We start from the raw sequence: 15,261 nt of genomic DNA, 5'->3' as shown, positions 1-15,261 counted from the left end.
CCGCGGACCGCCATATTCGGAACCAAACGGACCAAAAAAAGTTGCGTTTTGCAGGGTTTGGAGTTGGCCTAACCCGTGGAATCTACATCTACAAGCAGTAAAAAAACCCATGAAATCTACGATTTTTTTTTAGAAGTGGGGGCAGAATCTCCGGGGCTGAGGTTCGAGGGCCAGCTATGTGGGCTGACCCGACATTTCATCCAAAGAGGAGCAGGCCGTATCCTCAGCTATGGTTGCACCGCAACATTAACGGGCCGAGCCACATAGCCCATCTGCGGTAACCCCCAGCCCGCTAGGGTTTTGTTGGCAGGTATATAATACCCGTCTTCGTCTCTCCCATCTCCCCCTCCTATCAATCTCCACCACAGAGCGGCGGCGGCGGCGGCACAGCGGGAGAGAGAGAGAGAGCGAGGAGAGAGCTCCAGCCATGGTGCACGTCAACTTCTACCGCAACTGTAAGCCCGCGCACCTCTCCTTCTCGTCTACCATCTCGTGCTCCGTGCGTAGCCTCTTGGTTTCTTCGCGCTCGCCGTGATCCGATGTAGTAGAGTGTGCTTAGCGGCCGCAAGTATTAGTCCTGTGCTGCTGCCTTCGTCGGCAGCTTGTCGCGCTGGGGAGGTCAGAGATCTCTTAGCTCTGGTTTCTTAAGGTGCAGCGTGGCTGATATCTGGTGATTAGCGAGTGAAAGATTTGTATCATCCCGGTCCCGTAGTGGAATGATTATTAGCGTAAGCCTTTGGCCTATCTTCTGTTCCGACTGTCTAGCTTTGAGTTGTGCATGCCGTGATTTCCAGACTGTGCCCTAGATCTAGTTCATGGGTGGGTTACGCGAGCAGTTGTTATGCGGTTGGTGGTATCTCTTTGAATATGCTTGGACGGTAAAGATTCGTCAGTTGTAAACAAGTTCTTTTTAGGAGGACATTTCTATGCAGCCTATATCTATCAGCTATACTGCTGCTCAACTTGGCTTCTGGACTAACCAAAGAGAAGTCCAAGCACACATGTGTGTAGTCTGCAGTAGAATTTATTCATCTCTAGTTGTTGATGTTTCTTGTAAGTTCCTCTTGATTTGGTAGCAGATGAATTTGCCGTAGCATGCCACCAGAATAGTTACGAACGAAATGATTACTGTGTTTCTCAATTGTTCAATAATGTAGCCACCTGATTTTGTTGGTTGCTCTTACCTACAGATATAAGAGTGCCAAAATTCATCTCCCCACCTGTTAGCGTTATCCATTTCCTCTGAGAGCATGTTGCTTGTTTAGTGCGAACATTTTATTTCATATTGAGACCAGTGTCTTTGGTATATACAGTATTCTTGTATATCTGATGTATTACTCTTGAGTTGAAAGTGTCAATGAGCTTGTTACATTGCCTGCTTTTAATATGCTAAGGCATCATCATGGCAGGTTAAATTCCATTTGGTGCCTGGCATTAACTGTATGCTACAAGATGACTGCATTTGTTCCTTTGTCACCTGTTTTTTTACATTTCTTGCCTGATAACTACTGATACATTGCCTTAGTACAATTATTTGCTTCATATTTACAATGTTCATGCTTTCTCTTGCAGATGGTAAGACTTTCAAGAAGCCAAGGCGTCCTTATGAGAAGGAGCGTCTCGACGCAGAACTGAAGCTGGTCGGTGAGTATGGACTGAGGTGCAAGCGCGAGCTGTGGAGGGTTCAGTATGCATTGAGCAGGATCCGCAATGCTGCAAGGCACTTGCTCACACTGGATGAGAAGAACCCCCGCCGTATCTTCGAGGGTGCTGCGCTTCTCCGCCGCATGAACCGCTATGGGCTCCTCGCTGAGGGTCAGGACAAGCTTGATTACGTCCTTGCCCTGACTGCTGAGAACTTCCTTGCCAGGCGCCTTCAGACTCTTGTCTTCAAGGCTGGCATGGCAAAGTCAATCCACCATGCCCGTGTCTTGATCAGGCAGCGCCACATCAGGTATGCTTCTGCTGCTTTATTGTTCTTGCACATGCTTAAGTAAATTTGGTTTATCATCTATAAACCTCAATGGCTTCTCTAGTTGGTTGGCTAACTGATGGGGATAAGATATAAATCGTTCACAACCATCTACTGAGGTTAACAACTAGATAGGTTGCATTGATCTGGTTTAGTGACTGGCTGTAACATAATATGATGTATGTTGTCATTGGTTACTTGCATGTATCAATTTTGTGCACTTCCAAGATTGACTAGTTAGGTGTGTATCTTGTATTATTGAACATCTTATCCAAAGGTTCTAGTTCTTCCTCATGCATCAGTAACCCGAGTGTCTGACGAAATGATTCTTCATAACTGATAGTTATCATATTGTTGATCCTGTCTTTTGTATTATTTGTTTATGTGGTCTGAGTTCTGTTGTGGTACCTCCAATGAGACTTCATTAGTGTGGAGTAATGTTTGTTTCTTTGAACAATGTTTCTGTTGAGCTGTTCATGTTGTGGCTGAAGTGGTAGATGACATTTGCTCCAAACCACATTGCAGGGTTGGCAGGCAAATCGTCAATGTCCCGTCCTTCATGGTGAGGGTTGAGTCTGAGAAGCACATCGACTTTTCGCTGACAAGCCCATTCGGTGGAGGCCCAGCAGGCAGGGTGAAGAGGAAGAACCAGAAGAAGGCAAGTGGTGGCGGTGACGCTGGTGGTGACGAGGATGAGGAGTGATAAGGAACTACTAGTAGCTATCACCTAATATTTATCAAAATACAATCATCCTGAGAATGTTGGTGTGTCATGAGTACTTTAGCTGAGAGGCCTGGCCTGAGACTTGTCATGGGTTTTTCCCTCTAGGCAGGACGTTTTGTTGCTTTATCTCGTGTTGTTAGCATGCACTTTCCTATGTTGACTTTGGGCTGTTCTATCTTGATGCAGTTATTTTCGACCATGACCTGTGAAATTATGCTTCTGCTATGTTTGTCATGCAAATGCATGGCCTTTCGTTGTTCATTTGTTTGCTGTGACAAAATGATGCTGATGTCCGGTTTTAGAATAAATATATGTGAAGGGTTAACCTACTTTTTGATGAAATGGGGTGGCAATAATTCAACAAATGGCTACACTGTAGAAGAGTTTAGCTACAGAAGAGTTCATTGGTCTTTTTTAGCAGTGAGCAACAGTTTACTGGCCAAGAGATGAATTTACGTTATTCAGTGGGAAGTGATCATTTGGAAACAACGAGGCTATGAAGTAACCAATTTGCTGGCCAAATAAACCCGAATTTACAACTGGTCAAATATACCCAAACACCCGAATTTACAACTGGTCAAATATACCCAAACGAGGACAAAGCTCTTGTTTGTGCGGAAACCTCTCCATGCCTGAGTCACGGTCCCAGCAGGTCATTGTCTAAGTTGTCTACCGGTGAAGCTGGGTTATTGTCTAAGTTGTCCCACGGGTGAAGCTGGCTACGAAATGGCCTTGAGAGCAGTGGATTTGGCTATTTAATTTCCAGTAATATAAACCGAAGATCATACAAAAAATAGTGTTCTCCGTATTATACTTGTGATTGGGTTCAGATAAGTGGTCGAATCCTCTCAATTGGTATCAGGAGCTAGCGGTTCTTGGCAGCGAATTTGATCAAGGAAACTGTGAGGTTGGGATCTCCCGTCAAATCCTTCGCAGTTCACCTTCAATTCCGGCAGGAGTGGTGACGCGGTGGCGGCTTGGAGGCGGAGGCACAGTTCGGGTGCAATCTGAGTAATTGAGCTGGTTTGATGGCATTCAACACCAGTTGCTGGTGAAGTTACTGGGATATAATTACACAATTGAGTATAAGAAGGGTAGGGAAAACAAAGTGGCAGATGCCCCATCCAGAGTCAAGTACCACTTGAATGCAATATTTTCTAGTACTGTGACACCTAATTGGATCACTCAAATTGTGCAAAGCTACACCACTGATGACACATGGAAGGAATTGCTATCCAAGCTGGCCATTGATGCTACTGCAAAGCCAAATTACAAACTAATTAATGGCATTATCTGATACAAGGATAAAATCCTTGTCGGCCATTGTGGCAAACTAAAGCAGACATGCCAAAGGGTCAAGTTACTATTTCACTCGCATGGCATGAAACGGGACACTATTCAATTTGTCAAACAGTCTCCAGGCTGTCATTTGAATAAATCTGAATATGTCCCCTCTCCTGGCTTATTGCAGCCACTTCCTGTACCAGACTTTGCTTTCACACACATAGTATGGATTTCATAGAAGGTCACCCCCAAATCATCTGATTTTGGTGGTGGTAGACAGATTTACAAAATATGCCTATTTCATCTCCATGAAGCACCCAACTACTGCCCAAATCGTAGCCAAGGCATCCACTGACAACATCTTCAAGTTGCATGGTCTTCCAACTGTCATAGTAGCTGATAGAGATCGGATCTTCACCAGTAACCTCTGGCAGAGTATGTTCAAAAGTATGGGTGTCAAACTCCACTTCAGCACTTCTTATCACCCCCAGACCGATGGACAGACTGAGGGGGTCTATCAGTGCTTGGAAAACTACTTAAGGTGCATGTCCTTTAACCAGCCAAAGAAATGGTACAGTTGGCTCACTATGGCCGAATGTTGGTATAATTCTAGTTTCCACACATCACTAAACTTTCTAAACATGAACCCATTCTAGGTTCTCCGTGGATTTCCTCCTTCCTTGATTGCTGAAGTCAACCTCCCAATTGACTCAGAATCCGAGAGTGCCATTAACAATCAGCAAAGACAAGTTACTGCAGAAATAATAAAGGACAACTTGGTAAAAGCACGGACCAGAATGAAAGCACTATGCTCATAAACACATGAAGGAGAAAGAGTATGTCACTGGAGACATGGTCTACTTGAAAATCCAGCCACACCGTCATACCTCCTTGAGCAGCCACATGTATCTCAAGCTCCACTCCAAATATTATGGTCCATTCAGAGTGATCGCCAGAATTGGCCCTGCTGTATATACAATATTATTCCGGGAAGGATGCAAGCTCCACCCAACCTTCCATGTCACCCAACTGAAGAAACACTCAGGAAAATATGTCATTCCATCACCACACCTCGACTCACTGATGAAAATGGGCACATCCAAGTTGCTCCGGAAGATGATTCCAAGGGTTCAACGCAATATAAGCATACCAGTGGTCCGTTGGCTAGTGAAATGGGTGAATCTGCCTCAAGAAGCAGCAAGTTGGGAAGATGCAACATTTGTTCAGAAGATCTTTCCAGTGTTTAGGCCTTGAGGACAAGTCTGGTCCTAACAGGGGGGAATTGTCAGGACTGACACTCAAGATATCTGAAGAAAGCTTGTGGCTTCACATCGCTCGCGCCGAAGTGAAGAAATCTCCGACCGTTCTTCTACATACAATGGCCTAGACGCGTCAAGACATCGCTGTTACGCTTCCAACTTTAGCGCTCGGCTGTCTCTCCGCTGTTCCTTCTCCTGCTTTTCAACCACCGCAACTGAGTGTTTGGCTATAACGCCACCCTTGTAATCGATCTGGATCTTATCTCGTTTTCCCTTGGGCGTACAAACCCTACCCTCCACTCTATATGTGGATTTGGCTCTTTTATTTCCAGTAGTATAAACCAAAAATCGTACCAAAAATAGTGTTCTCTGAATTTCAAAAAAAAAAAAGTGTTCTCTGTATTATCCTTGTGATGGGTTCAGACAAGTGATCGGATCCTTTGAGAGAGAGCAGTGGAAGTAAGCTCATGAGAAACTGTAGTTAGTTCACAGTCCCAGCAGCTTATTATTTGTGTTGTCCCACAGGTGAAACAGGTTGCTAAGGGAAACGGTTTAAAATGAGTTTTTTTTTTCACTAAGTCTCGTTTTGACGGAGAAGCTGCTCAACAGCACCCACAAGAGCTGGCCCTATCTGCTATACCAGATGCCAAATGAGAAAGTATCCGTGGCAGGAGTTCTAAAAAAATTATTAGCCAAAATGTTAGGGGAGTAATGTTCTATAAACATGAAAAAGTTCAAGTTCGAACACATATTCCTAGCACATTTTATGTAAGAAAGAAGAAAGAAATTCAGTATACAGGTGCCAACTTTGTACTACCAAAGTTGTGTCACATATTTCCCAGATATAATACGTCGCTTAGAAATAAACTGAGGCCAGCTTAAGCTTACGAATGTAACCATATATTTATATAAAAGGTACCAGTTCTACTTGTAACTAGCACAACAAAACGTGCATCGTTTCCCGACTTGCAAGTTCTCTAAAGCATCTAACTGAGGCTAGGAGCTGACATAGGTAACTGTCAGAAAATTGATCTTTGACTAGCAGCACAACTGGTTTTAGCCCTAACTGTCAGAAAACTGAGCGCATATCCTCCTTTGGATGGGCGATCTGCAGAATGGGCAGTCTGGCACACCTTTATCTTGGTGAAGCTGATTGCAGCTTATGCAGAAAATCTGATGCCCGCATGGGAGAAAAACTACTGAAACATCCTCGTCCAAGCACATTTGACATTCACGCTCCTGCTCTACGGAATCAGGCAGTAACACTGGAGAACCCATAAGCACGGCAAGTCTCTGGGGCCTACCACGAGCCAGATCAAACTCCAAATCTTGTATGTGCTTCTGGAGTTCCTTAGCACTAGCTTGCAACCTTTTCTTTTCATTTTCTGCATTCACCAATACATTGTTAGATTTTCTTCTTGCTGACAACTTGACCCGTTCCACTTCATTTCTTGCAATGTCAACCTGCTTCAGAGTTTCATCCATCATCTTCTTTCCTCCCTCGAGCTTTTTCTGTAGTATTTAACGATGGCATAGTTTAAAGCAAGAAAGAAAATACATTATCTAGGAAAATACATGGATTAGCTATGCATGAATGTGATTTTGAATCATGTCCTCCCATGTGCAATACCTGCACCCGCACATGACAACAAAGATAAACAAGACGAGTTTTGACAAACAATTACAAACTTTAAGAGAGAGGAGGATCTGTGTGATTTCTGGTGGTGTGGGTTCCAGTTTGTTTTTCTGCTTTTGTCTCATCTTTTAGCTCTGTAGTCCCTGCAGTGTTTGTGAGAGGGTGTTTTGCTAGAGTTGGGGTTGTTCTTCTTGTGCCCTGGGGTTCTTTTTGGAAGTGGTTTTGGAGGTGTTTCTTCCAGCGGGAGGCTGTTGAGCTAGTATCGTAATAGTTGGTATCCCCAGTCCGAAGTTGTACCAAAACCGTTTGGCTTTATAAAAGCAGGGCCATTTACACAAACAAACAGAAAAATATATGAACCGAATTCTAATGCTAGTTAACATCCATTTGGGAAAGGATAGGTTATGCATATGGGATTATGGGTACCAATAAAGGGGCCTCCTTTCGCATACAGAGGAGGATATCATGCAACAGAAAAGTATTAGAAGAATATGATGCTCGTGCTGTCATTCTAGCCATAAAACTAATCTGAGCATGCATCAAATTTGAAGCAAACATGAGTGGAATTGGCATACCTCTAATACATTTTTATATCCTTCAGCTTGCTCTAGATTTTTCAGTAGCCTACATAAGTTACTCCTTTCAGCAGCAAGCTTCTCTTGCAAAAGGATCTTCTCTGTTTCAGTAGACTTCAGTTTCACACAGGACGCATTTTCCTTCCTCAAAATGTCAGCAAGCCTAGCTGCTGATTGCTCCTCCTGTAACTTGCCGGAATCCCTTTCACGCTTAGAAAGTTCAACTTCATCAGTAAGCTTCAGTTCAAGAGAATCGACACAATCAAGCTCCACTGAAATATCACATAATGATTTTTTTGTCTCCTCAAGCTTCTGTGTAAGCACACCACACTCAGATGTTTCCTTTTCCTTTCTGAGCAATGCAAGAGAAGGTTGCTCAATTGCAAGCCTCTTTAGTGATTGCAGTAACCTTTCACTGGCCCAGTCTGTCCAAACTTTCACCTCCAACTTCAGCTCTCCCAAACGTCTAATCAGATCCAGAGCAATCTCCTCTTTCCTATCTTTTGGAACCCAAGACGTCCGCATCCCATCATGTGAGAATTCAAAATCAAAGCCATCTGCCGGAGTATTTGGGAAAGAGAAGTGTATGAGGCCACCAGGTTCAGTTTGTTGCTTACTTGCTGTTTTCCCAGTAGACGATGAGCTGGAAGAGTTGTTAACAGGTGGGAGAGAAAAGTATACGAGGTCACCAGGTTGAGCTTGTCGCTTAGTTACCGTTTTCCCAGTAGACGATGAGCTGGAAGCGTGGTTAGCAGGAGAAGAAGCTGGCTGACTTGAAACCACTGTTGGTGCATCTATCTTTTTGAGCAAGGACAGATTAGAAAGATGCATAGTTGTAAATGATGTGGATGATTTTAGGCTTTTTGCTGCCTTTGATGTGGCTGTCAAAGTGCTATTAGCAGCTTCAAGAAATGCCATCACTGATCTACTCTCTTTAAGACTTCTCTTACTGCTGGTGCCTTTAGCTGCTTTTTTGTTATGCGTAACAACAGTCCTAGCCAGTGAAGAGGGCTTCTCCGGTTGACTGGAAGAACAAGCATGTCCTTGACCAGAAGAAGAAACATGGTCTTGACCAGAAGAAGAAACGTGGTCTTGACCTGAAGAAGAAACATGGTCTTGACCAGAAGAAGAAACGTGATCCCTCCCTGTACACTTTTGAATTGCTATATAATCTGCTAAAACTTTGCTCCACATCCTTTCAGGAGATTGAGCTAGTGCAGCTCTCCACTGTTCTAATTGTTCAGATTGAGGCAGTGCAGCTCCTCCAGGAGATTCTGAGGGACTACAAGAATAACTTCCTGAAGGATCATTTGCGTTCTGATTGTTTACGACAAGCCAGTCCGATTGTTCATTTCCATAAGAACTCATATCAACAGAGAAAGCATGAGCAACAGAGATATCCATGTCACAGAGCATAATGCACCATAATGCGTCGCTCCATGTGAAGAATGGAAAATATTTCTTCAGCAAACTTGATGCACAACTAAGAACATACAAACCCAGCATGTGCAAATGCATGTCAAGATTTTCACTCGGAGGAGAATCAACCTGCCGGCCACTCTTTAGCATTGCACGTGCACTATCTGCGATCTTTGTGATAGGTCCATCAAACTGGTAACAGAGTGCAGAGTCCCTAATGGCATGAATAACAGCATCCTCCGAGTACCCTTCCTGTGATATAGTCTCAACTGCAGTTTTGAAGAACGCGTGTAAGCTGTATAATGCAATACCCCTTAGGTCAGCCCAGTCCACATATGGGAACCCATCCGATCCAACATGCTCCTTTTCCGAACCCAGATCAAGATCCTCAGAAGCGATGTATTCATCAAGAAAAGCTTTTACACTTGACCTTAAATGTTGAAGCTTGAGATCAGTCAAAGATAAACCAGCATTGTCGGGATTCACTAGCATTTCACCAGCAGCTGACGGCGGTAATTTTGCAGTACTATTTTTATCTCTTTCTCCAACACGAGAAGAACACAGGTTGCTGCTGTTGCCAGCAGCACTCATGATTGGGACAGTATATTTATCTGCCACAAAAAGAAATGAGGGTTGAACGATGTAAGAGTACAATCAACGCAAGACAGTGGCACTCAACAAAGGATCAAAATCAAAACGATTATAAGCGATGACACTTAGCATGTGCAGATCTACTGCTATGGCACTTAGCAAGTGAAACGAAGTTGTGCACTCACAGTTGTAAGTTATGCATTTGGTACAACACAGATGTGTACATTCAAGATACAGAGATACCCATTTCCCTCAACATTAAAGTGTAACTTCAACTTAAAAGCACGAAATTTCATCAAAGTTTTAGTGCAGCACACTTTTGAACTAAGCAAATGTACCAGTTTTTAGTAGAAAACTATATAAGCTATTAAAAAGTGCAATCACCGCAAAAAGGGTGAATGTGCCTAGTAAAGCCCATCATCATCCAAAACATCTCTTCATGCATCAGAGTATACCCATAGTGTGTGTGCATGAGATTAGACTAAGTATCTCTCTACATACAAATGACATTTGTTCTAACAAGTAAATAAACAGCACCCTTTTATGTGAGTCTAGCAACAGAGGGGAGCCACATTGTGGATAAAAATGGTATCAAGCATCCACAGATATAGGTACGGTTACCAACTCATACACTATACATACATTAGCGGCATAGCAGGCATGCAAGTAAATTGTGAATATGCTAAATTCATTTCCATATAAAATTAGATTCTTTGGAAATAAGTACATAGGCTTCGGCTGTTTCAGATACATTGTGAAGGTATACTTGATACAAGCGAGATGAGAGTTAAATGAACAACAAATCTGTGGAAAATGAGCAGAGGAAAAAAAAATTATTCAGTGAAATAACCAGGGAAAGCTGCGACAAAAATTCAACCTGCAAGCGAGCTCTAAACCAGGACACCAGGTTTCGCAGCAATTCAAAGCACAGGGAACATGGGATTACAGAGAACCACCAATCAAGAAAGCAAAAAAAATTCAAGATTTTGGCCGGAGAAATTTCTCCGTGGCGAAATAGAGCAAGGAAAGGGGCATCGAAAATAGAGGGGAATAAAATAGAAACCCCCAATGGCACAGCGATCCTTACAAACCTACTAAGCATGGAGCACCAGTAAGAAAACAAAGGGGAAAGGGGAAGAGACACCCCAACAAAAGTACTAGGTTTTCGCTGGAGAGGTTCCTTAATCGCGAAATACAGACAGCAACGGTGGAGCGCGGCAGTCGAAATTGGGGAGGAAACTCGCGAAAATCTCCATCCTCACGAAATTAGCAGTAAAGCATGGACGCGCCAGAAAGGAAAGAACACAAATAGAGGGGGAAAAAAACCCCACTTCCAGAGAGGGGCGGCGGGAGGGGGTCGCTCACCCTGAGTCGGCTGCGGAGCTCCGGCGGAGGAGGAGCGGAGAGGCGAAGACGAGGGTTTGGGGATTTTGGCAGCCTGAGTGGTCGGCGGCGGTGCTCCGGCGGTGGAGGAGGAGCGGAGAGGGGAAGGCGAGGGCTTGGGAATTTTGGGGGGTTTTGCCATGGCGACTGGAAATCAGGCGGCGATGTGGTCGTCCTGCTCCTGGCCGTGAAATGGTTGAAACCCTATATAACGCCCAATGCGCGCATGTGCCCCACATGGGCCGGCCTGTTTAGCCAGAGGGTTTCCGGTTTTTCTTCATTTTTCTGTTGGTTTTGTGGGGTTTTTTTAATCAGGTTTTCACGTGTGTTCGCGTTTTCTGAAGTTTTTCAAAATAAGAAATTTTCCAAATCTTCCCCTAGACACAAGTGAGAAGTTTAGGCTAGTTTTGAAAAAAATGAAACAAAGAAATGTTGGGCGCCAAAGCCCACATCAAATAGGGATGCAGATGGAAATAAAGTATCTTTGGGAGGGCGGGATATATTGGCGCCCATGAAATGGGGTGATAGCGTGGGCAACTGGCCGAATTTTCACGATGGCACCGGAGCATGTGTGTGTAAGTTCGGCACCCGACTAAACAGGTGTGCCTAGCATGTAGCACATCATGGCCATGCTCATCCACCTGGACGAGGTCTGCAGGACGACACAACATGAACCCTATATATATTAACCTATTCTAGTTCTTGTAAAATTTGGCCCAAAAGGCAAAGAAAACCGGAAACAACCTAAAAAGGCTAAACGTGTAGACCCGTTTACCAAGCATGCCATGCATGGGTGATAAGGCTACTAGCAACACTAAAAAGATCTTGATACGTTGGGACTCGAAGTAGAGAGTGTTGTATCAAGGGAGTATCTTACATAGTGTTGTATCAAGGGAGTATCTTCCCCACAAGGGTGACTCGAGGGTTTATATCGAACTCTCGGGAACTGGATGAAAGAGTGTATTATTCTCTCTTCTTCAAGCAATCCTGCAGGTAAAGTAAATGCCTTGTGTCCCCAACTCTACCGTGCGGTTGCAAGCACAAGGTTTCACGTAGGTAAATAACACAAGTAGAAATAAAACAAGTAAAAACTGAACTAGAGAAAATAACTAAGTAAAAACTGTAAAGAGATTGCTTGTTTTTTGTGTTTTAGATGCAAATAAAAAAGTAAATATTTTTGTATTTTCGAATTAAAATAGTGCAACAAATGGAAAACAACGTAAATCAATATAAAGGTGTTTCTTACGATAAAAAGTGAACCGGGGTTCGTGGGTTCACTTGACTATTCTCTCGTAAAGTTGTGGTGGGCAAAAAGCAATTCATCAATGAGATATTAAAGTGCGTATAATATTATATGTAAGATCAGAATTAATATGGGCATCACGTCCTAACATAGAGATGGTGCAACACATCTCTGTTATACTCCACAAGAAAGAAACTTCATCAATCGTGTATTAAGAATTTAACAGAGCATAGCAATAAGTACTACTTAGACATGAAGTTTTAATATCAAATATGCTACCTTAAACAAACAAGATCATCATTGTTGTCACATGATGAACATAGCACATGCATTCACTTTATCCCTAGTGAGCTAGCAAAATAAAGGCAAAACCATAATAGATCTTGAACATATTGTCACTATCCAATCACTAGAACCATGCTACTCCATCCAACACACACATATCACCCCACACACGCTCTTGTATAGATGTTGGATCAGAACATAAATTTAAGAACGGGTACATAATATACATCTATCAATAAATCTCACTAAATAATAAGATCAGATCTCATAAAACAATATCATAGAATAAGGATCCACCACATAGGTATTACAAATATGACCATAATCATGATAGGTAGCTCATATGACACTAAGAACTATGAACAACATGAGAGAAATAGATCAAGCTACTGCCACAAACCCGTAGTCTAGAGGTAGACTACTCCCTCTTGATCATGGTGATGATAAAGATGTTGGAGAAGATGGAGATCCCTCCGGCTGTGATCCTGGCGGAGTTTTCCCCTCCAATCTTCTCTGCAGTAGCCTCCGTTTTGGTGTTTCTGTCTTTCTGTGACGCTCTCCTCTCGAGAACTCTTCGGGGTCATATATATTCGGTTTTAGGGCAAAATACGTCGGTTTGCGAAAGAATCAGGGCAAACGGGCGATCAACGACTGAAAGAGCGTGGGTGACGCGGCCAGGAAGGTAGGCCGCGCCACCTGGTCTCTTCTGGCCATCAGGCCTCTCCAGGTGAGCTTCCAGGGCCCATGTTGTTCCTCCTGATTAAAAAGTGACGCTCCAAAAATCTGAGGTCAATTTGACTCAGTATCGGTCTCTGAAAGTGAAAAATACACAAAACAGGGTTTTTCTGTTCTGCAGCGTTATAAACAAATAAAAGGGATCATTGATAAATCTCCATAAATCAATGTAAAACATGGTATTATCATCATATATGTTGCAAAAATGTGGAACTTCAATATGATAAAGGACAAAGTTCATGTATGCATTTTACATGCATCAATGGGCCATGAGGTGAGGCCCACGTGCCGGCACGACACCACCTTCTTGGAAACACCGTAGATAAACACTCACTTAAGCTTCTCGTTGGGATCGATAATAAACCGGAAGTCATAATTCTACGAGGATACTTTGACGAACCTGTGCTCTTGCATGCATCAAGAGACATATCCAACCAAATGGCCGGGAGAAACTCCGAGATTATATTGAATACCAATTGAGGTGGTGCACCTCTATTTATAGGTGGAGGAGGGGCCATCAACTCGGGAGGGTCCTCGTGGACTGCCCGACCACCTTCATGTCTCCCCTTCTCGTGAACTCTTCCATCTCTTATTTCGACGGCCTCCGGACAATCGAATTCATCCAGATGAGATCTACCCAATACGAAATATCAATAGAATGATTCCGACAATAATTTCATATATATGGTAACCTCGGAACACTTCCGATGCGTAACGACCCGGAAAAACCCCATAGATTTGTTTTTCTCCGCTGCTTGTTTTTCCGTGTCGTTCCAAGTCATCATGGCATATGCATCATATCATCCATGTTTTACATAATAAAATTATTTTTATAAACCCTAGTTAATTTGTTTCCTTCTCATATGGTTTTATAATAAACCCTCCCCTTTGTCTTTTATTTTAAGCAAACCCTAAAACCAAACTTTTCCAACAAATAAAATTATTACTTTAAAACTATCTGTTCTCTCCCTCTCACCTCCATGTCTGAATTCAAATGGAGTTTAAATTTAAAACTTTGTTGAAACCAATTTTCAAATCAGCTAACGAAAAAGGAGTTAAAAAAACCTAACCCCTTTCACCCTGGGCCTCCCTTTTCCTTCCTGGCCCGTTCCCCTCCCCTCTCTCCTTGGCCTAGTTTTCTCCTCGGTGGCCTAGCTTCTTTCTTCTAATCCTAGCCCGAGCCCACCCCTGGATCCTACCGCTTCGCACGGTACTCTCGTTGTCATCTTCTCCAGGACACCACACAAGGAGCGTGACCCTGTGGTCTTCCTCCCACCACCACGGCGCCGCTCCTCCACCTACTCCCTCCCTTCTCTTATCCTCCACGCAAACCCTAGCGTTCCCCTCCTCTTTTCCCCTCGCGTCGCCACCTCTTCCCCCCTCCTTTCTTCCCCTTTTCTGTGAACCACTGATACGTCTCCAACGTATCTATAATTTCTGATGTTCCATGCTAGTTTTATGACAATACCTACATGTTTTGTTCACACTTTATATCATTTTTATGCATTTTCCGGAACTAACCTATTAACAAGATGCCGAAGTGCCAGTTCCTGTTTTCTGCTGTTTTTGGTTCCAGAAATATTACACATGAAATATTCTCGGAATTGGACGAAACAAAAGCCAAACTTCCTATTTTCCTCGGAGGGTTCCAGAACATCGAAGGAGAGTCGGAGGCGGCCAGCAGGGGACCCACACCATAGGGGGGCGCGGGCCCACCCCTGGCCGCGCCGCCATGTGGTGTGGGCACCCCCTGGCTCCTCCGAGGCCGCCCTTCCGCCTATATATTCTCTCCATCTCGAAAACCCTAAAATATCCGGTCATATTCCACGAAGAGTTCTGTAGCCGCCTAATATGTCTCCAACGTATCGATAATTTCTTATGTTCCATGCTACTTTATTGATGATACCTACATGTTTTATGCACATTATATGTCGTATTTACGCATTTTCTGGAACTAACCTATTAACAAGATGCCGAAGAGCCAGTTGCTGTTTTCTGTTGTTTTTGGTTTCAGAAATCCTAGTAACGAAATATTCTCGGAATTGGACGAAATCACCGCCCATGGTCCTATTTTTGCACGAAGCTTCCAGAAGACCGAAGGGGAGTCGAAGTGGGGCCACGAGGTGGCCCGATGACAGGGCGGCGCGGCCCAGGC

At 43.6% G+C, this 15,261-nt stretch overlaps 2 protein-coding genes across 2 annotated transcripts; one reads left to right on the top strand and one right to left on the bottom strand.

The window, feature by feature from the left end:
- The first annotated feature begins 333 nt into the window (after positions 1 to 333).
- LOC127299537 (small ribosomal subunit protein uS4y) lies at positions 334 to 2,854 on the top strand. Its single transcript, XM_051329503.2, has 3 exons — positions 334 to 455; positions 1,573 to 1,954; positions 2,498 to 2,854. The coding sequence occupies exons 1-3, from the start codon at positions 428 to 430 to the stop codon at positions 2,673 to 2,675; spliced, it is 588 nt and encodes a 195-aa protein (XP_051185463.1). The 5' UTR covers positions 334 to 427; the 3' UTR covers positions 2,676 to 2,854.
- Positions 2,855 to 6,095: 3,241 nt separating this feature from the next.
- LOC127299536 (putative E3 ubiquitin-protein ligase RF298) lies at positions 6,096 to 11,010 on the bottom strand. Its single transcript, XM_051329502.1, has 3 exons — positions 10,826 to 11,010; positions 7,451 to 9,480; positions 6,096 to 6,751 (listed from the first exon to the last, which is right to left on the bottom strand). The coding sequence occupies exons 1-3, from the start codon at positions 10,983 to 10,985 to the stop codon at positions 6,302 to 6,304; spliced, it is 2,640 nt and encodes an 879-aa protein (XP_051185462.1). The 5' UTR covers positions 10,986 to 11,010; the 3' UTR covers positions 6,096 to 6,301.
- Between the last annotated feature and the right edge of the window lie 4,251 nt (positions 11,011 to 15,261).

Source organism: Lolium perenne, chromosome 5, assembly GCF_019359855.2.
Source record: "Lolium perenne isolate Kyuss_39 chromosome 5, Kyuss_2.0, whole genome shotgun sequence".
NCBI classification, from domain to species: Eukaryota; Viridiplantae; Streptophyta; class Magnoliopsida; order Poales; family Poaceae; genus Lolium; species Lolium perenne.
Note: the sequence above shows the minus strand (reverse complement) of the source record. Positions and strands in the feature narration are given on the sequence as shown.

What these genes read in the sequence shown, in the direction of transcription:
- LOC127299537 (XM_051329503.2), top strand. Translation starts at nt 428, where the DNA reads ATGGTGCACGTCAACTTCTACCGCAACT. An exon ending in CGTCAACTTCTACCGCAACT is followed by an intron (nt 456 to 1,572) that starts GTAAGCCCGCGC and finishes TTTCTCTTGCAG; the next exon opens with ATGGTAAGACTTTCAAGAAG. An exon ending in ATCAGGCAGCGCCACATCAG is followed by an intron (nt 1,955 to 2,497) that starts GTATGCTTCTGC and finishes ACCACATTGCAG; the next exon opens with GGTTGGCAGGCAAATCGTCA.
- LOC127299536 (XM_051329502.1), bottom strand. Translation starts at nt 10,985, where the DNA reads ATGGCAAAACCCCCCAAAATTCCCAAGCCCTCGCCTTCCCCTCTCCGC. An exon ending in AGCTCCGCAGCCGACTCAGG is followed by an intron (nt 9,481 to 10,825) that starts GTGAGCGACCCC and finishes TTTTTGTGGCAG; the next exon opens with ATAAATATACTGTCCCAATC. An exon ending in GATATAAAAATGTATTAGAG is followed by an intron (nt 6,752 to 7,450) that starts GTATGCCAATTC and finishes TAAATACTACAG; the next exon opens with AAAAAGCTCGAGGGAGGAAA.